The 20862-nt window shown below is 37.9% G+C and overlaps 1 protein-coding gene across 1 annotated transcript in view; it reads right to left on the bottom strand.

Moving 5' to 3' along the window:
• Window positions 1–1608: 1608 nt before the first annotated feature.
• Window positions 1609–20862, bottom strand: part of LOC306862301 (ankyrin-1-like) — a gene marked incomplete at both ends in the record, with an annotated part of 70426 nt that continues 51172 nt past the window's right edge. The window contains 19 exons of the mRNA XM_079405041.1: window positions 1609–1677; window positions 1938–2018; window positions 2130–2415; window positions 2534–3269; window positions 8598–8756; window positions 9305–9436; window positions 9531–9605; window positions 11052–11136; window positions 12617–12736; window positions 15313–15441; window positions 15595–15823; window positions 16781–16877; window positions 17151–17355; window positions 17635–17846; window positions 18017–18171; window positions 18888–19112; window positions 19345–19457; window positions 20225–20288; window positions 20372–20495. Of these exons, the coding sequence (XP_079261167.1) occupies window positions 1609–1677; window positions 1938–2018; window positions 2130–2415; window positions 2534–3269; window positions 8598–8756; window positions 9305–9436; window positions 9531–9605; window positions 11052–11136; window positions 12617–12736; window positions 15313–15441; window positions 15595–15823; window positions 16781–16877; window positions 17151–17355; window positions 17635–17846; window positions 18017–18171; window positions 18888–19112; window positions 19345–19457; window positions 20225–20288; window positions 20372–20495 (3296 nt within the window). The remainder of the gene's footprint in view (window positions 1678–1937; window positions 2019–2129; window positions 2416–2533; window positions 3270–8597; window positions 8757–9304; window positions 9437–9530; window positions 9606–11051; window positions 11137–12616; window positions 12737–15312; window positions 15442–15594; window positions 15824–16780; window positions 16878–17150; window positions 17356–17634; window positions 17847–18016; window positions 18172–18887; window positions 19113–19344; window positions 19458–20224; window positions 20289–20371; window positions 20496–20862) is intronic.

The following is a 20862-nucleotide window of genomic DNA, read 5'->3' as shown; positions in this document are numbered from 1 at the left end:
GGACTTTCACAGTGCTGTCTGTATATTTATCGGTCTATTTTTAACTGTACATCTAAATGAAAACAAACAAACAAACAAACAAAAAGAATAATCATTTAAAATGCTTCCTTGTCGCGTAACTTCATCTGAAATCCCAAACATTACAAAGGCAGTTACTCAGAGATAGTCCCCAAGCCCCACACGTCACAGCTACAATCGTTTTTTTCCCACCAGCACTGATTAATAAATAGAAAATAAATAAAAACATCCGGGCCGAGTGCGGGCCCAAGAGAACAGCATGAAAAGCAGTGTTAACCAGCATGCAATGCTACATTAGTCTGAAATCGGTCTGACATGGCGTTTTTTTAGTCGAGCAGCTGAGCTACAAATATGGATGAATGGATGGTCGGTAGGTCAGAGGTTAAGAGTTGTGAACTGTCAGACAGAGAAAGCACATGCCCTCCTTAGGGTGCCATTTTGGGTGTTGCGTACAAAGCTACACTACCTGCAACAAATAAATCAGTTCTTCTTTTTTTTAAACAGGGGGGCTTGAAATTCAAAACGAGAGATATAAAAGTAAAAGGTGGCTGACAGTTCAAAGGAACACGGATACGCTTCACAAAATGGAAATAAACGAACGCGGACGCTCACGAGCAGGAGAGCACAGTGGCTTGTTGTCATTCCCATGGCAAACCAAATGAGCTCTGACCGATCCAGAAAAAAAGCTCAGTACCAAGCCAGAAGCGAGTACACATGCGTTAGATACCGACACACACGCACACACATCGACACACATTCACGTAGCATTAGAGTGCATATATCACATTGAATAACAGGATAAAGGGCCTGTGGGAAATGACGTGACGGGCTTAGCATCCACTATGCTGCTGTGTAATGACAATCAATTTGACAAAATAAAGAACTGTTGCTTTTTTTGGGCTGTGGTGTTCCCAAGACCCTTTGTTTCAAGAGTCTCTTGTTTTCAAGATCAAAGGTCCAAAGGTTTTTTCCCTCCCCGATGCCAGTCCTGGAACGGCCCTTTACCTTGTACCCCTTCAGTTTTTTAGATAATGACAGCTCATAGGTCATGCACCAGCAGTCAGTCATGCGTTTACAGTTGACAGGAAGCACTTTTGTTGCTTTTTTTGGTGGTTTTCTTCACGTTTTGTATAAAAAGTTCATGCCCTATGCTAGTTGTATATTTATTTTTTCTTCTGTTAAAAATGTTACAAAACTACAGGTAGAGAACTCCATCTCCTTGTTGTTTTCCGGTGGCGCTCCATGGTTGTTTGACTGTAGGATTTGGGCGCGATGTATTGTTCTTTCGCTGCATGTTTTGTTTTTTCCATCATCGCTCCATGTCTCGTCCTATCTTCCAGTCGTGCGTAGGTGAAAGATGGTTTGGCAGTGGATGTTCGACCCTGGAAGAGCAATCCTTCATGAACAAATAGCACCTTCAAAGAGACATTGTCTGAAGCAAAGTCACTCAGGCTAAAACATAAAACCGATGGACGAATCACTCAAGTTTAGCAACGCTAGCCTGCCCCATGGGTTTAAAGTTGTTCTTATGTAATACTCTAATCATTTTACCCGTCCCGGACCATACCTTCAGGACAGTTTGTGTTTGTTTCAGTACTTTACTCTCCGTATACTGGAGTGCTTCACGGTCTGGACATCCTTTTTCACATCCATGCCCAACTGGAGAAAAGGAGGAGGAAGGAGAGGGACAAGTGAAAAGATGAATGAAGGTCTTACGGGTTTAGAACGATATGAGGGTGAGCAATTAATGACAGAATTTTAATTTCTGGGTGAACTATCCCTTTAAAATAATATCTATGAAATATTAGAAAACAGAAACTATATTACCCATCATAACTGATGATAATCTCAAAATGGTGAGCCAGATAAATATATCGGTTTGAAACTTCTATATACCTAAAAGAAACCAGATGACCTACCTTGCTCACAACATTCCCATGCTCATCGGTGACTTGCTCTTCATGTAGATGATCACCGGCGAGATCTATTGGATCATCCTTCTGCAAGCAGGGAATAATAGTTGGATTAATTATCATTACCAGTTAATTGAAGTCATGACTGTGCCCAAAATCATGTTCTTTGCTCAGACTGGACAGGCCCAGGGGACACACCTGTGCCTTCCGTCTGTCCTGGTCCCATGCCCGTAATTCCCCCTCCTGATGGGAGAAGCCCAGCCCTATATCAAAGGGCTGAGTGCCCAGCAGACGCCCCCGCAGGACTTCCGAATGGCCTGTATCACATACCGGTGTAAGTAGGGCCTCCTGTGCTACACGTGACTGATTGTGGTCCGGGGACGATGACATCATGGCCTCCATGGTCTGCCTCACTTTGGGTTGGGACCAGCTGTGGAGGGAGTCTTTCTCCTGCGAGTAAGGCTGGAAGGCACCGCCGCTGAGCCTACGAAGGGGGGACGGACAAAGACGGCGTAAAGTTGTCTGTCTAAAGGATCGTTCAAAGTTTTAATAATGGTTCTAATTCTGTGAAAATAGCAAAGTCGTGGGAACACAATCCATACCTGTCCCCGTTGTGTTCAAGGGCTCGGGTCAGTCCGGTTCTCTCGCACAACTGAGCGTAGAGCTGTTGCCCTGTAAGAACAGAAAACTTTTCCTCTGAACTTGCCCCTTTTCCACCCTTTCCTCCTCCTCTAGCTACACCCGTCAAACTGCCGCCCGCCGCCACTGCCACCTCTGTCCTCTTGCCCTCCGACCTCTGACCTCCAGCCTGCCCGTTATAGTTGGCCTTTGGGACGGCGCCACTGGCCCATGCCTTTTCTGCGCTTGCCGACACCGGGTCGTGCTGTATGTCATCTTCCTCAATCTCCTCTTCCTCCTCCTCTTCCTCTAGCTCCATGATGGAGCCGCTTGCCCCGCTGGCTCCACTACTGGGCCTCCCCAAACTGCTGCAGGGCAGGCTCAATGTGTTAGCCTCCGAGTCGTCCGCACGACTACTACCATCCAGAGACGAGTCTTCCACAGTCACCAAGGATGGACTGACCCCCGCCGGCCACACCTGCACATCCGACATCTCCATCATAGTGTCCTCCTCAGTGGTGGCGATAGGCGCGCACTCCAGACTCGACACCTCCTGCCAGTAGGGCTCGATGCCCAGAGGAGAGGGCAGGCTGTACTGCATAGAAGCGGGGGAGAGCAGCTCCTCCTGCACCAGCCCGTAACCTGAGGGATGGCCAGACAAGAAAGGCAACGCTAACACCACACAGACACAGTGGGGGGTACGTGGGGAGTCTTGACCCTCTCAGAAAGGTCATGCAGAACACAGTGCTCTGGGTGCAGTCAAAGTCTGTCGATATATAAGTGAACAGAGATGCTTTAACACAAAGCATTATCATAATAACAGGGCCACAAAAAGTTCATTCTGCAGAGAGAGATTGGGTTCACTCACAACAAGCAATCCACTTTCAAAGTAACTTTTAAAGGAATATTCTGGGGGGTTTTTAAACCTGAGGGTATTTGAAACAAAATTTGCTTTACAGTGATGCTTTAATGCATGGAGGCAGTATAAATAAATTTTAAGCAGAATTTATAATCATGGTACACAATGTATCATGCTTGGAAATTGATTGTTGGAGCAGAGCAAATGAGAAATGCAAGACTAAAGACCCCAATATACAAACTGGAGAGCTACTTATAAGTAGAAAGCGAAGTTATAATTTCAACTGAAAACAACACTGGGATGTTTTTCAGCTGTTTGCTTTAAAGGAATCTATTGTTTAAAGAGCTGTATTTAATGCTATCTAAGCACTGCCCAAACTTGGAGTGGCGTTTAAATAGCATTAAAAATACCACAAATATAGTTGGAATGTTTGCTAACATTATACCACTGCTCAGGTGTTCTTTTTAACCATATGCAAAGAAAAAAAATGACGTGAGTAATTTGGGGGTTTAAAGTGCCAAAAGCTACCTTTTGCAATAATTCAGTGTTTTACAATAGTAATCAGATATTAATTTAGTCAAATACCCACAGAAACAATTATAGAACATAATTTGAAGTCGCAATATAACGGAAGTAGCGACGGGGGTTGGGGGGGGCTTCTGGCAGACAGTAAGAAGTAATTTTTAAAGTCAAGAAAACATTTTGATTTAACATTACAAGGTCAAATAAAGCATATATTAATTTGTTCACAATTAGATAAATAACATGCATTTACAAATCAACTGAATTTTAAATTCATGATGACGTAAATGCTTTATTTATTAGCTACATAAGTGCTTAAGTGCTTTTAGTATATTGGTCTTGTTATAATGTGTTGTGAAGCCAAAGACAAATTTCCACTTGTGGACAATAAAGGAAAGTAACAGTAACAGTAAAATATAAAATTAAAAAATTTCCTGCAAGGCTTTCATTATAAGTATACTGAAACGTGTTCATTTACACATGTGAGGGGACAATGAGGGACAAGGTTAAATTATTATGTTCAATATGTTGAAAACCCAGAATATTCCTTTACCATACCTTCCCCCACCCACATACACACTAATATGCTCAGATTCAAAATTGGCCATGTCAGCTCTTTCTTTCTCATATACGTATGAAAGTTGTGTACATGACCACGCAGTACATCCAACTGGATGAGTATGCAACAATGGCTTTTCTCTTGTGCGTATGATCATAATGTAGGATACACATTCCTGGGATTGTTCAAATGGAATTGCATGGAATTGCAATATATATAACTGACTTGTATTTGCATGAAATGTGTGCAACAGTATGCATGATTAATAGAAACACACAATAGTTTTAAGTAGGCATTCTGGATCTTAAGGTGTAACAGGGACCAACTCTGCAACTCTGACATTTTATATGTACTTCTTCATTCTTACAGCAAAACACAAATACATATTATAATACATATTTTAAAAATATAACAAATAAAGTGAAATATAATAATCAATCATGGCTATTTTATCAATTTTGTATTATATTGCTGGAGTCTGGGAGTCCACAGCTGTACTGCAGGGTGTCCACAAATTATTGTTTGATTTCAGATATATTTTTGAGAAACAATGAAAATATGCATAAAAAAATAGAATACTAGGCTAACTTACAGCAAAGCTTAAAGCAGCCAAAGCTTTGCTAAGAAACTAAAGTTTATTTAACGCATATGACTTCGATAAGTATTATTTTTAGCTTTGCAATGTAAGCATTTAAACAAAGTATGGAAATGCATTAACTGAAAACACATGATAACCAAAATTTTATTATTCACATGTAGTAAGTTTAACTAATTTAGACTTTAATAATATGGACAGACTCACCTAATGACACAAAACAACAATTAAAAGTTGAGAAAAAAAGCTTGTCAATAGTTTTGTTGTAGCATTATACTATTATTAATTTTACTAATTTATCTAACAACTGGCACCATATGAGCAAATGTTGTAGCTGTATATGTAGGTGGATGGATGGATGCATGGATGGTTCCATGGTTGGATGGATGATGTATTACTGTTGTATTGGAATGATAATGATAAGAAGAAATGAAGAAATATTGCAGAAGAGAATGAGGATGATTTACAGCGATGAATTAGTGGAGACCTTCACTGTGCCACCAGTAATGAGAATACACACACGTGAGTCAGACACACACACAGTGCACACTGTGAGACACAATAAATCTACTGTCACTCCAATATAAATAAGCAACACAACATGGGGCAAATGTGTAAAAACGTTATGTACAAAAGCCACATATGAAGACAAATCTAAAAACTCACTCACACAAAAACAGACACCCACCCACACAGGTACGCATGCAAATAAATGTAAACACACTCAAACAGTCAAACACACACCACATTACTGCACAACACACACAACACGAAATTATGGCTCTGAAACATCTTGATATCACACACAACATCTGAGTGATCTGATTATCTTATATGGCCTGACAGGAAGGTTAGATATTTCTTCCCCCACACACATACAGATCAGGACTGCATTCACATCTTATATCATGTGATCATTTTATGCAAATGTTGTATCTGAATTGTTTTATGCAGGCATTTTGGTCTCTTTCAGCCAGGAGAAAGTGATTAGCCTCAAAATATAAAGGTTATACAAATTGTGAAATGTTCTTTGTGATAGATTCCGGGTTTAGCTACAAGGGGGCGCTAACAGTTTCACAATTTTCATGTTTGTGAATACAGTCCAAGACATCAGCACAACACAGAGCTCTGCGGTTGAAAATGGTGTCACACCATCAATGCGTGACACACAAACACGCTGAAACACACCAACAGCAATAAATCAGTTGACACATAACGTTCCAGAAATGCTTCTGCAACACGATACGGTCACAGATCCATTTTCCAGAGCATTATGTAAACAGAACAGCAGGGCCTAAAACAACAATGTTGATATATTCACCAAAGATGAGAAGAAGAGTTACTGAAATTCAGGAATTCACCGCCACTCAGGAAAACAATTAGTGAAAATATACACAGGAAGAAACCCATACGTTGAAAGCATGCCATGCATACACACGTTTGTTATAGAGCAACATAAACAAAGGCCTCTTTTTAGGCTTCACAAGTACATTTTTTTTCCAGAAACAGCAAAATAGAGCACGTCAAGCAGCATGCGCATGCATACAGACACATTACAGCTCCCACACAAAATGGGAACTAGAAAACAAAACAAAACAAAGAATGACAGGAAAAGAGGAGGCCCAGAGGAGGTCATTATGAGGTCGGAGGTCGAAGAGGAGAGCTGTGAGGAGGAAGAGTAGGGCGGCTGGGCTGCAGATGACATGTTTAGAGAAAGAGAGAAGGAGGAAAAGAGAGACGGAGAGGCGCAGACACAAGTATGGAGGCCTGTTTTCTTTTCTTGAAGTACTCATTCATACGAGCCTGCATACTCCTATCTGTCCCTCACTGGCCTATTTGAAAAAATACACTTCGGTACCCCAAAGCACATTCAAATTGTTTTCTGGAGCATAACTGCTACAATTTCACTCTTGCCATTTGCTCGCACCACTGCTCCATCCTATGTCAATTTTGCATGCTTCGCTCCATGAATATCAAATAAATATAAACATAGAAAATTCCTAATGTCATTTTTCCCTTTATATATTATTTTCCAATTGCATTTGACCATACTTATTATGCTACTGTATATTATAATTTAATAAATTTTATTATAATTGTACAATTTTATAAGAAGTTTCTGCATTTTATATATATATATACATATATATATTAGGGTGGGCGGTATACCAGTAGACACGATTAACCGGTAGACATTTGTCAACCACTAGAGATTTTGGACTAATCTCTATATAGCGGGTACACGCTCACGTGACGTTGCTGTGCTACGTGGTTATGAAAACGTATAATTTGTACACGTTTTTAAGCATTGCCGTTTAAAAACAAGTGATTTTAAGCCACTGCAATGCAATCAGCAGCAAAAGAGAGCTCATTTTGCTATATGTGCATGCTGTCTGAGAGATAGGTATGAAGACGGTGCTCATACAGAGTGGGAGTATTATTTTTGCTGCTTTATAGGCCTTGAAGGGTTAAATACACACACTTGCATGTGTCAAAATGCCCATCTTTGCAAGTAACCTCAAAAACACAGTAATTTATTAAAGCAAGCAAACAGCTGAGAAAGAAAACACATCTAACAGTATACTTGATCCAGGCAGCTCTTAAAGTGACAGCGGTCTAAAATATTCCTGCTGTCTGTCATTCATATTAATCAAACAACAAAAGAGGGAAAATTTGTCACTGCTCTTGACTAAATCACTTTAAGAAATATGTCATTAATTTACACAGTTAAGAATATGCAGTGTTTTTATATATTTTTAATTACTTTATAGAATATATGTACAATTTATTTTATTTGTTCTACTGTAGTTTGTCTTATTGCTTGTAATTAGTTTCTTATTCTTAATTAATCGCTGACTGTTTACTTGTCTTCAGAGCGCTTGAAGTTTTTAAAAAATTTATTTAGGCTAGTACTAATTTTTTACAGAATGATATTGACACTGGTGACAAGAATTATGAAATTTATATGGTACCTTATATAAAGCAAAAATAACTATATTGTGATATAAGATTTTGGTCATATCGCCCACCCCTAATATATATATTACCAGAATTATTTATAAATATTTATATTATGTATATGCTGCTATATTACCATATACATTTGTATTTGCATTTGCTATAATACCATTTATGATACTCTGGGAGTACCTTTTGCATTCAAGGAGACTTGAAATCTCATATATGTTAAGTAATGCCGCCACATGACAGTCGCTACTGAGAGGTTTGCTTAGTAATGAATGGAAAATGGTGGCAATGCCATGGCATGCCTGAGTCTTCATTGAAAAAAATTAGTAAAAAAGAGAAAATAATTCTCATTAAATCCTGTTTCAGACATTCTTTCAACCTAAATTTCATGCTCAGGATTTTGGGAGACTAGAGATAGTATGCAATTAGTGGTCAACCCATGCAGCTTCAAACATCTAAGCCTTAGTTTACTTGGTGTCTAATGTCAGTTCACTGATAGATGTCCAAAGGATTAGAAGATCAGTGCAAGCTGCAGGCTGTTCTTACCGTTGATGACACTAGGGGAAAGCAGAGTGGAGTCACGATCAGCCAGTCTGCAGGCTCCTTCCTCCACCGCCTCGGGAAGCACCTGCGGAGCCTGAGCCTCCAGAGACTTCACAATATCTGACCGGTCAATATTCCTCAAAGCTCCATAAAGGTTCTCCACTGAAGATGTGACGATGGAGGAGTATACAAATACAAGGAAACAGTTACAAAGAGTACAATTTGTTATTGTAAATACAATATGTGTATGTTCTAGTTTTGTGATTTTAATTACATTTTCCAATTAATATTACAGTTTAAGTTTAGTTAGTTTCAGGAGTAGTTTTCATAGCTGCAATGGTAGCACTTTAAAATAAGGTTCTATTTGTTAATATTAGTTAACTACATTAATACTAACAATGAAAAATACTTTGAAAGCATTTATTGCTTATTAAATGTTCATTTCAACATTTATTAATACATTATTAGAACATGAATTAAAATGAACAGTTGTGTTTTTATTGACTAACATTAACAGTGATGAATAAGTACTGTTATTTTTACCTTTTATCCACTTTTTTAGTTTAGTTTAGTTTTGTTTATGTTCAGCTTTCATTTATTATTTTATTCCAGTTCAGGGTTTTTAAATCAATAGTTTTCATCTTGGTTTATGATAATAATCCTGATGTATAAAGCCACAAAGATGTAGAGCGTTAATTATGGATCCTCACTCTTGGCCTTCTTGCCCTCTCGGCTGACCCACAGGTTGAAAAGAGCTGAACTCTGGTCCAGGAGAGAGTTGGGATTCTCCACTCTGATCCGGTTAATGTCATCCACACTGAACTGCAGCTCCCTCGCCAGCTCTATAAACGAAAACAGACAAAAGCACTTATAAAATGTGAGTTAAGGGAAAAACTGAGAGGTAATGAAAAGAGATACAAGAAGTAAAGCTCTTACCGGTCCAGCTCAGTCCCAGATGTTCTGCTATTACTGTGATCTTTAGCTCGGTTCTCTCCATGATATTCACAGTGGCTGAATCAAAGACGAAATATATCACTTTTTCCACTGATGAACCACTTTAATAACATACCCAGCTATCTAGTGGATAATAATATTTTTCACTGAAAAACCCAAGAGACATAATACAATAAAGACTATAGATCACAATAACAATATGACCATTAGTTGATATATGATCTTATCTGTCATATATAAAGAACTGAACATATACACTACCATTTAAAAGTTTAGGATTGGTAAGTTGTTAAATTATGCTAACAAAGGCATACATAAAAAATACAGTAAAACTGCAATATTGTGAAATATTACTGCAATTAATATTTTAATATATTTTAAAATATAAATTTATTTCTGCTGAATTTTCAGCATCATTACTCGAGTCTTCAGTGTCACATGATCTTTCAAAAATCATTTTAATATGCTAATTTGCTCTTTAAGAAACATTTTATATTATTATTATTAATGTTGAAAATAGTTCTTGCTGCTTAACATTTTTGTGAAAACCATGATACATTTTTAGTCAGGATACTTTGATTAATAGAAGTTCAAAAGAAGGAGTATTTATTTGAAACTTTAGTAAAATCATAGATGTCTCCACTGTCATGTTTGATTAATTGAATGAATGCATCCTTGCAGAATAAAAATATTACCAACTCTAACTTTTGAACAGTAGTGTATACTTGGGGTTGGTATACATACATATATATATATATATAGATGAATAATGAACATGTTCAGTAAAGATCTTGTCCGTAAAGATCTATAACATAATATAATGAAAACAGCCTCTTCTAGAAATCTACAGTTTTCATTGAGAACTGTATATGAAATTAATGTAATGGACATATTACAGCCACTACATAGTAAAACACATTGTGAAAATGCCCAGACACAATAAAATGACCAAGATTAGTTACAACTAGTGACTGAAATTATAACATTGGTCATCACTTACCAAGACCTGGTCAAAATCTGCGCTCTACATACATTAGTTGGCTTCATCTTCTTCAAGAACAATGAAGATGCGACGTGTTTTGGATGACAAAGCTGATTTGAACCTCCTGGACCCTTTCTATAATCACTCCCCCACCTTCAAGACCTCTAAACAGGCAGTTATTAGCAGTCCTTTCCCTTTAAAGCTCATTCTCAAAGCTGGAGCTTGCCATGCTAAGAGAATTAATGCTGGAATCAAACCAGCACCATGCGCTACATTACTGCTCATTCGCTCAGTAAATATAAGGGCCGCCGTTTCTCTGAATTGTTTGTGTAAGTAGTGGCCCCTCTGAGCGCAATCCCAGCATCACCCTCATAAAAGAGAGCAGTGCTCAGCATCCAATGCCCAATCACAGCCATGCATGAGAGAGTGGGCAGGTATAGAAGCAAGGATATGGGCACAGCATTCAGAAGCCCCCCTCCTCCACACCTGAGGGGAAGCATCATAGTGCCGCTATGTCTTACCCAGGCCAGGCTCGTTCAGGGCGCTGTACCTCTCCCTCAGGGCAAGAGGGGTCAACGTTCTCCGCCGCTCATCGCTACCCACCACCTAAGACAAAAATACTGAGTAAATACAGTGCTGAAGTTTTGTCTTTCATACAGAGCATGTAAATTCACATCAAGGCAAAGTGCTCATGTATAAAAATAGCTTGAAAGTGTTATAATACACAGAAAGAGAATCTGGAGACAATATTACATCAGAAACACCAACTGCATCCTTCTTTATTTGCATTTCTCATTTTTCTAAAATGGGCATGTTTACGAGATCTATTTTTAAAAAATTGGGGTGAAAATGGGATGAAATCAAGATAAATGGTGCAACACACCACATGGTTTTGTTTTTCTTGTGCATCATAAGTTTTTTCCCATTTTATTTTTTTAAGGCACAAATCTAATGTAGAGTCTCAAAAATAACTTATCATTTCATTTTAATCCATTTAAGTACAATTTAGAATGACTATTACTTCTGTAGCCTGAACCATAACCTTTAAGGAATATCTTGAGATATCTCTAGACACATCCTGAATGCCATGTGCCCTGAAGAAGAATGATCATTTCTTTAATTATGCAGTTTAATTGAATCCTAGAGTTAAATGGTCCACTCTAGACAACTTGTACAGTCAAGCGACAAACTCCATTATGAGCTGGAGATCAGTTATAAAAAATAAAAAAAACATTTTTGAGTGTCATTTGAGTTTAAAAGGTAAAAAATAAATGATTTATTTATTTATTTTTACAGAATTTGGTTTCCAAACATTTAAAAAAAATATGTATTTTTTAAACAAAATACACATATCCCCAAATAACATTTATTTATTTATTTATTTATAAATAATATATATCATTTTAATTCATACATTTAAATGACAATATTTTAATGTTGTGTTCACATACAAATACAAATAATGTGACTGTGATTCCAACTGAGATATGAAAAATATTTTAAATCTTATAATGCTGACATAAACATTGACACATCAGCTCTCAGCTCTCAAAAACCAGTAAAGCAATGCCTTTTGTTACCAAATTAAGTCAAGTCTTTGCCCAGGCTCAACTGTATTAATATTTAAGGGTGTTCACACTTGAGTCATCTTAAGAAACAAACTAAAACCTCCTTCTTTGACCAAAAATTTAACAATTCATTATTTTTTCAAATAATTATTAAATGTGATTTATTTAGTTTTTATTACAATATTTTATTTTAATTTTCATGTTGAATGTGATTCCATTTAGTCCTTTAACCAACAACAGCCATTTGCCAAGAAAGTTGGCAAAAGGCCTACATTTCCTAATGATTATGCACCAGGAGGCACAATAAGATTAATGTTAGTCAAGCGAGTTGACACGTTTTGAAAAATACACGTGGGATTCAAATTCTTAGAGGTCTCCCGAGTTGGATTCAGCCCAAAAATCAATAGGGAAATTTTTACTGAGGCTGAGTGACAAAAACACAGACGTGCAAACTAGTTTTGTTCATGAGAACAAGAGCAGGTGTCACTGATCACAGAGGAAATGAACAGCGATGGCACCTTGACGCAGGGAGGCATGGTGATGTTGAGGTTGCACAGCACGTGCTGCGTGTCCTCGTACTTAGTAGACTTGCGCAGGAAGGACAGGAACCCAGTGGCTTCCTTATTGGCGTCTCTCACCTGATGAGCCAGGGGAAATGGAGAGGGAGGGAGGAACAGATGGAGAGAGGAGAACAGAGGGGTGAAAACGAGGCGAAGGGTCGAATGAGAACAAAATAGAGGGGGAAGATGAATAAAGGGAGTGAAAGAAGAGAGAGACAGAGGTAGAGAGAGAGAAAGATTAAAGAGTGTTAGAAAGAGCAGCTGCCCGGCTGTGACTCATACAGGTTGGCGGGAGGTGGGGAAGGGGATGGAGGCAGTCCATAGGCAGGCGAGAGACAGAGAGAGATTTACCTTCACTTTTACCTGGCCGTCTGTGAGATCAGACAGTAAGAGAGTGACCATGAGAGAGAGAGAGAGAGACAGTGAGACAGACATACAGACAGGGAGGCAGCTAGACTGGCAGGCAGGCTAGAAGGTGAAAGAGTTAAGGGCATGCTCACGAGACTAATACAACAGTTACGAGGTGAACCGCTACACCACAGAGCCAAAAATACAACACAGAGCAGCTTGTCTGAGGCTAACCGATCACAGAAAGAGGTGTGAGTGAAAGCCACAATGACAGACAAACAAATGGAGGGAGGGAGACAAGTGGAGAGAGAGAAAGACAGCACTGGGGGATATCAGAGACACTGAGGACTAGGACTGCACCATTTGGACAAAAAATATTGACAAATATTGCGATTGTGATTCCAGCTGCAATTGATAAAGGTTTAATAACTCATATTGCTGATTTAAAGAACAACAAAAAAAAGCATCAAATCACTCGCAAAAACCATAAGGCAATGTCTGTTGTTTCAAAATCAAGTCATGTTTTTCCACGCTCTACTCCTGTTTAAGGGTTTTCACACTTAAGTTCTCTGAAAAAGAAGTGACTAAAAAGCAAACCGAGTTAAAAATAAATTAATAAATGAATAAAACCTTTTGCATGTAGATTGGAAGTGGACCTGAAAGTATCACAGTTTCTTCATCTCTTTTTGACCACTTTACACTCACACATCATTTTTTTAAAGGTGCCATAGAATGCATTGATGCAATATTTTTAAATTGTTCTCTGATATTTACATAGAAGGTATGTGGCTTAGGTAAGGGCAAAAATTCTCCAGAAATGGTTTTACATGTCCATTTACAACCCTAGGATTTCTCCCTAGAATGAAACGGTCTGTTATTACCCTATTTGGAAGGGTCATGAATAATAATGTTGAGCTCTGCTCTGATTGGCTGTTTCACAGTGCGGGTCATTTCAGTAGCTCACACAGCAGGAAGGAAGCACGGGGATATATATATATATTTCAATACTTTTTCACGCAGTTATATCGTTGGGAAATTTATATTAATTTCAGTGGTCTTTTGCTTGCACGAGATTTACATAAGGAGGAAACAATGGTGTTTGAGGCTCACGGTATGTCATTTCCATGTACAGAACTCTTATTATTCAACTAAGCCAAGGTAAATACAGTTTTCCATTCTATGGCACCTTTAAACAACACCACTTGAACATGATTATTATTTGCATTAGTAATATATTAATTATTAACATGATCTATTAATATGATCTAGAACATATTAGATCTAGAATCTATTTTTAAAAAAGCAAAAAAAAAAATCTTAGTATTTGTTATAATCTCTTGCTTTCATCTCTTCTCTTGCAACACATCATTAGAATTTTAGAATAATTTGACATAATAAATGTTGTCCACCATCTCTTTTGTCCACTTTTCACTCACACGTTGATTTGTTTTTAAACCACACTACCTGAACATTATTATTATTACTGTTAATAATAAAAATAAAAAGAAGAATTTAATATCAGAATATGATTTATTAATATTGTCTAGAAAATAAAATAATGTAATTTATTACAACAATTTTTAGTAATTTTTCTACATTAGTTTCATATTACCTTGACATAATAAATTATGCATAATAAACTCTTCTTCATATTTTTCTATTATTAATAATAATAATTGTAAATGTTTATTCTAATAATATTTCTGAATATTATCTAGCATATTACAATAATATAATATATAATGTATTGTATAATAGTTTAAAACCATTTTCTGCAATATTTCTTTTATAATTTTTTTTACTGTTATCGCCTCTCCTGTGACCCAGTGTCACATTATTCGATTTCATAATAAACTGTAGTGGAAAAATGTTTGAAATTACATTCATGTAAAAATATAAAAATATAGTGCACCTGAAGCACTTTGCGTTCACATTGGACGATATAAAGGATTTGCAGAGCAAAATGCAAACCAAGCCACATCCTGAACCTCTTGCTGACGCTCTGGGGTCACACTAAGCCTTATTACTATTTTGATTTTATTGAATACATGTGCAGCCCTACTGAAGACATTAGGGAGTACGTAAAACTAAAACTAAAGATGATCAGACAAAGTGGTTAACAATGCTAACACACACACTCACACATAAAAATGACACACGTTTATTGACACACAAATATGTGTAGGTTGACTGAAAAAAGCAAATTATTGACACAGAGGAAGTTGGCATGAACTTCTTAGCCTATATTTCCCAAGATACAATCACAGACGGGCACAAATAAATAAGAGAAAGACCGATAAACCGACCTTTACAGAGACAGGTAACCGGTTGTCTCTGAAGGCTTGGAAACTGAAGCTACGTGGCTGCTGGGTGGCTTTCCTCACAGGCACCAGGTTTCCGGAACATTCTAAGTGCAGCGGCATCCCCTCCATCACCTGTGGGTGGAGAAGGAAAGAGAAACAACAAGGAGAGCAGTGAGTCAGACTGAGTCAGAGACTTAGCATTAATGCAGTGAGTTAGTTTTATTTTTGTACACACACACATGCATGTGTACACAGCTGCATAGATATGATTTTATGTTAACTAACCTCTATGTCTCTGCTGCGGGCCACTTCAGAGAAGTTCTCGTGCAGCTCAAGGGTTTTGTCTATTTTGTCATCGGTCATGCAGTAACAGCGCAGACGACCCTCTCTGGCATCGTTCATCTTAGCAAATATCACAAATTTGGCCATGTACGGCACTGACATCAGCTCACGGTACAGCAGGTTGGCGAAGGTCACGGCCTCCGCCGTTCGTGGACAGTCCGCCAGCCAGAACCTGTGGCGAAACAGAGGACAGACACACATACCATAGAGATCAGAAAATGGGGTCACAAGTATAAATACTTGTGAGAGGTCGTATAAATGTGTGAGAGGTCTATGGGTAGCAGTGGTGGCTACCATGAACCTGAGAGGTGAATTCAGCAAGAATGAATTGCAACAGTGATCAACAGTTGCGACAGGCATTGTTTCCTTTCACACACTGCCTGCGTTGTAATTAAGCCTTTTTTGATTAGAGAGTGGATACAAACAACAAAATGAAACTAAAACAAAAATGAAACTATAAATAAATAAAACAATATAATACAACAAAAATAATATACTGCCTATTCTTAAACATGGCAAAAAAACAAAAAAACAATGGTGAAACAACAAAACAAAACGAAAACAAAAATTAAACTATAAATAAATAAAACAAAAAACAATACAATAAAACAAAAATAATATTTATTGCCTGTTTAAACATGGTGAAAAAAAACAAAACCAATGGTAAAAAAACAAAAAACAAACAAACAAACAAACAAAAAACCCAGACAAACAAAACAAAATTATGATTACAAAGTGGATACAAACAACATAACGAAATGAAAACAAAAATCAAACAAAAAATAAATAAACACAATTAAACAAAAATAAAATTCACTGCCTATTTTTAAACATAGTAAAAAACAAACAAAAAAAACTAAGCCAATTGTAAGCAAACAAACAAACAAACCAAACCAAAAAAAAAACAAACAGAACAGCTGAGATTTGTGAATACAGTGCAATCTATGTACTATAATATTTATTTCTAGTGCTATTTCAGCACACATGGTGACTGAGTAAAACACATTGCACATAGTTAGTAAATAATATGCATAATTCTATGCTGAAATACATACAATGCACAAAATAATGCAGTTGTTTAGTAAATTTGCCCCTGGGTGCTCTATTCTTGCGTGCTTTGGTGTCTCACCTTGCGGATACATTGGTGGTGAAGTTGGCACAGTTGTGGGAATACATGAGCTTGGTAGTGCCAGTGATGTCTTCCCACTGAGCAGGAGCAGTGCCACCTGCAGAAGGTTTACAGCTTTTTATAAAAAACTTTTTTTTTTCAACCAACACCATCTGGAATGAACTTGCTGAGTCTATCTTTATCCCAGTGTCCCTCTCCAGGCAGGACACCAGTCTGTTTCAGCCTTTTCCAAGCAGCTTGGCAGGGCAGCTATATCAAATCTGGCTGAGGCTGAAAAAGACTGGCATTCAAGACAATCTGCCTTTCTCCAAAACATAAATATCAATTTCAGACAATGTTTTCTTTTAAATAGATCAGGACCGGACCGTACCAATAACACTGCAGAGAAGGCGGAGGCTGGTAGTGTCTCCCTCGCCGGCATCGCGTGGACTCTCCCTCCAGGATGGTGGTAAAGGGATACGCAGCCCGATTGGTCGGTGGAATTTGCGTCGACGAGGCTCCACTGTCACAACGGGACTGAATGTGGCCTGGTTTCCTAATTGCCGAGTCAGCAGCTCATCAGGGATTGGCTGGGCCTGGGTAGAGAGAAGAGGAAAAAAAGATTAATAAATTATTTAAAGCTGAATTCATTTTCAGTCATTCTCTGCTGAATGTATGCAGCAACCTTGAAACAATATTATTTTATTAATATATAATTACAAATAATAATAATATTATTTTTATGTTTTATTTTTATAACAATGCTTACAGAATTTTAGATTAAAAATGATCTCGCAATACATAATTATCAATTTTATTAACAAAATATTGCTTCACTGTAATTCTCTACATCATGAAATCTCTTGAAATCTCACCTGTAGGCCAAGTCGAACCCTTTTAGTGACCGCCGTATCAGGGAAAATGGCCTGAACCTGGGGCACCAGCTTACTTGTCAACTGACCTCCCTCTGGACCTATAAGATCACTCTCCTGCTGGATACGTGACACTACAGCGAAGTAAAGAGGGAAGTCTGTGGAGATGATGCGGCGGATTCTTTTCTTCTCCAGCTCCTCCTGACTTTCCAGATCTGATGAAAGCACCAAGAGATTACAAGGTCATAAGGTTAGTCCAACAGGAATTGTTGGTGCAGTGTAAAGTGATATGTAATTTGTCTGCTAGTACCTGCTACATAACTGAAAAGGAAAATAAAACTATAAAAGGCTTATGGGAATTCCTCTCAGTGAAACTTAAGACTACCTTCATCCATTCCATTAAGTATGGTCTCCAGAACGTCATCGCCATAGCGGTTCCGATGCTCTTTCCATACAGAGCCATTCTCACTTCGGAGAACCACTAGTTCCCGATCACCTCGGCTCAAGGACGCAAAATGAGGGATCTCCACTATCACTGGCCTGAAGGAGATGATGGGAAGGTGCAAAATCATTAGTTATTGTGTTGTATTGTTCCTTTATTGATTGATAGAAGAAAGTCCACTTGGCACAGCAGCACAATAGAAAGAAAAGAACAATATCCAAGAAGAATACATTTCATACATACCTAAATATATATAACAATAATATAAACCATATATAAAAAAGTAATATAAAAACTAAAGTAGAATAGTAGACAATAAAATAGGTCAATTTATTTTATTATATTATATGGTATTATCTTATAATATTATATTATATTATGTGATTTATTATTAGTGTTCTTTTGTCAGAAATCATAAAAGATCTTTATTTGACAACTAGATTCTGAGTGAATACAATAATATTTATTCGCAAATATTCTTTTTATTCTGTATTTATTTAGTTCTACTATAAGCACTACAAAAAAACTATTTTTGTCTTGTTTTTCTTACCCCACTGACAGGTTTTTCTAATATTTTGTTTTAGCATAAACCCACTTTATTTTGATAAACTTGCTTCTCAGGTTAATGTATCTTGAGTGTTTAGATATGTGTACTGGTAAACAAGACAAAAATACAAAGTAAGAAAGAAATACTAAGTAAGAAAGAAACTGAGAACATATATTTTGCAGTGACAAGTATTAATTGAATCATTAGGGAACTAAAATAGCAGAACCACTATCGTTAAATCATAAGCACACACACACGGACCCTTACCCCAGAAACTGCATACTGGAAGGCCCTAGAGAGATAATACGAGACGCGAGTCCCTCTCCCTCCACGAGAGGAGGTGGGGTGGTGAGTTTCTGCGGTTTGACCAGACGGCAGGTGATGCGTGTGGGGGCGGCACAGGTGCGCGGCGGGATGATCACACGCAGACCATTATGTCTGCTGCCACGCATGGAGCCGCCTCTCGCATCCACCATGAAGCTGACCAAAAACCTGTCAAACAACCAGCCAGTGAGCAAACCTGGTGCAATGACTTTTCAAAACAGCCGGAAGCCCAGTATAAAGCTAAAACATCTTCAAAAGAACCTACTTCCTAGATACTTGATGACAGTGAAGACAGGTATAAAAATAAGCATTTATGACCAACAGATAAATACGGAGATAAAAGCGGTGAGAAGCCATTAGCAAGGGTTGTTTAAACTAAATGTGAAATATGAGCACTGACCCAGTGTGGATGGGGCTGGCCACTGGGCTAACGTTGTCTGAGGTCTCTGTGGCTGGACTACTGGGGATTAGAGAGTCCTCGTCATACTCCTTTGGCAAAGGGACAGGTGTGTGCTGCAGACACACAGGAGTAGCACAGATCACACAGACACAAAGACACACACACACACACAAATAAAGGTACAATGATAGCTTTATGAGACTAAGAGAGAGAAAGAGACAACTCTGCTTAGAAAACCAAGTCACAGCAGCTGGTTAAACTGCTTTGGAACAGGGTTAATTAACTCAAGCTCATTCCAACTTTGCCAAGATGGTCTAGCGGTCCTAACAAGCTTGGAAAAGATGGTCTACCAGGCTGGAGTCCACTAGGGGGCCTCGGCAAACATTCAAGTGGGGCTCAAAATGACTTCAAATAAGACAAAAAAAAAGCATTAAAATAATCCATGGGCTTTTTTTGTTATACAAAGCTCTAAAATGCTGTAACAGGAGGAAATTGTGAAAAAAATAAAATAATTATCCTTAATCCTTATCCAGCACATAACAAATGACTAGAAACGTTACATAAATTAATTTGTTAAAAAGAGTAGCAACCATCAAGAACATTCAGCTCTTAACACCTCAGGAATCCTGAAATTTTATTATAATTAATATTTTATTTTATTTATTAGGATCTAGGAGTGACCATATATTTAAACTGATTTTTTTTTTTTGCTTGTTTTTTTAACAAAACTAGGGCTAAGGGGGCCTTTAAAAATTCCTGTGGACAATGAGGGGCCTTGGAGTCAAGAACTTAAAAAAGGTGACCAGCTAGAAACCACCAGACCTGGACTATTTAGTAAGGAAAATTTATTTCAGCACATGAAGCGAAAAAAGAACAATACCTGGTCCAACATGACAGTTTCAGGTGACACGCATGGAATTCTGGGAATTGCGGGTGAGTAAGGTCTGGAGAGAATGAAGGAGATATTTGTAATCTAACTTTAATAGAATTTTAGCCAAAGGACAAATTTGTTGTTCTTGTGACCTACGTCATGCCCATGCCGCTCTCAAAGTCTCTCAGGGTTTTCTTAGGGGACAGAAAATCATCATCCTGATCTTTTAGGTCATCCAGCTTCAAATAGCGAGCCCCATCCATCCCGAGAAGTTCATCACCTACATACAGCACCAAATATGTTAGAGACACTGATGTAGGATGTTTGCAGGAAAAGGAGGATTAATAGAAAGGAAAAAAGCTTAGAAGTTATTTCATCATTTACAATCCACCATCATTCCCAGTCAAGCACATACAAGAAACTTCGCTCATTCACCAAGTCCAAGCAATGAAATCATACACACACAGAGCCAATGGAAAACATGTAGAAATCAAGACACTTGATAAGATTGCATGGTATTGGTTACTGAAGTGGGCATGCCTGGTAGTGCAGAGAAGATCACACTTAATCTGCATGGGAGAGATAGTTTGGTGTTATTGTAGGGGCTTAATCACAGGTGTTCAGAGACGCGTAAAACAGCCACTGTG

Source organism: Barbus barbus, assembly GCF_936440315.1.
Source record: "Barbus barbus genome assembly, chromosome: 43".
Classification (NCBI taxonomy): domain Eukaryota; kingdom Metazoa; phylum Chordata; class Actinopteri; order Cypriniformes; family Cyprinidae; genus Barbus; species Barbus barbus.
The sequence above is the reverse complement of the archived record's forward strand: the minus strand, read 5'-3'. Positions and strand labels throughout refer to the sequence as shown.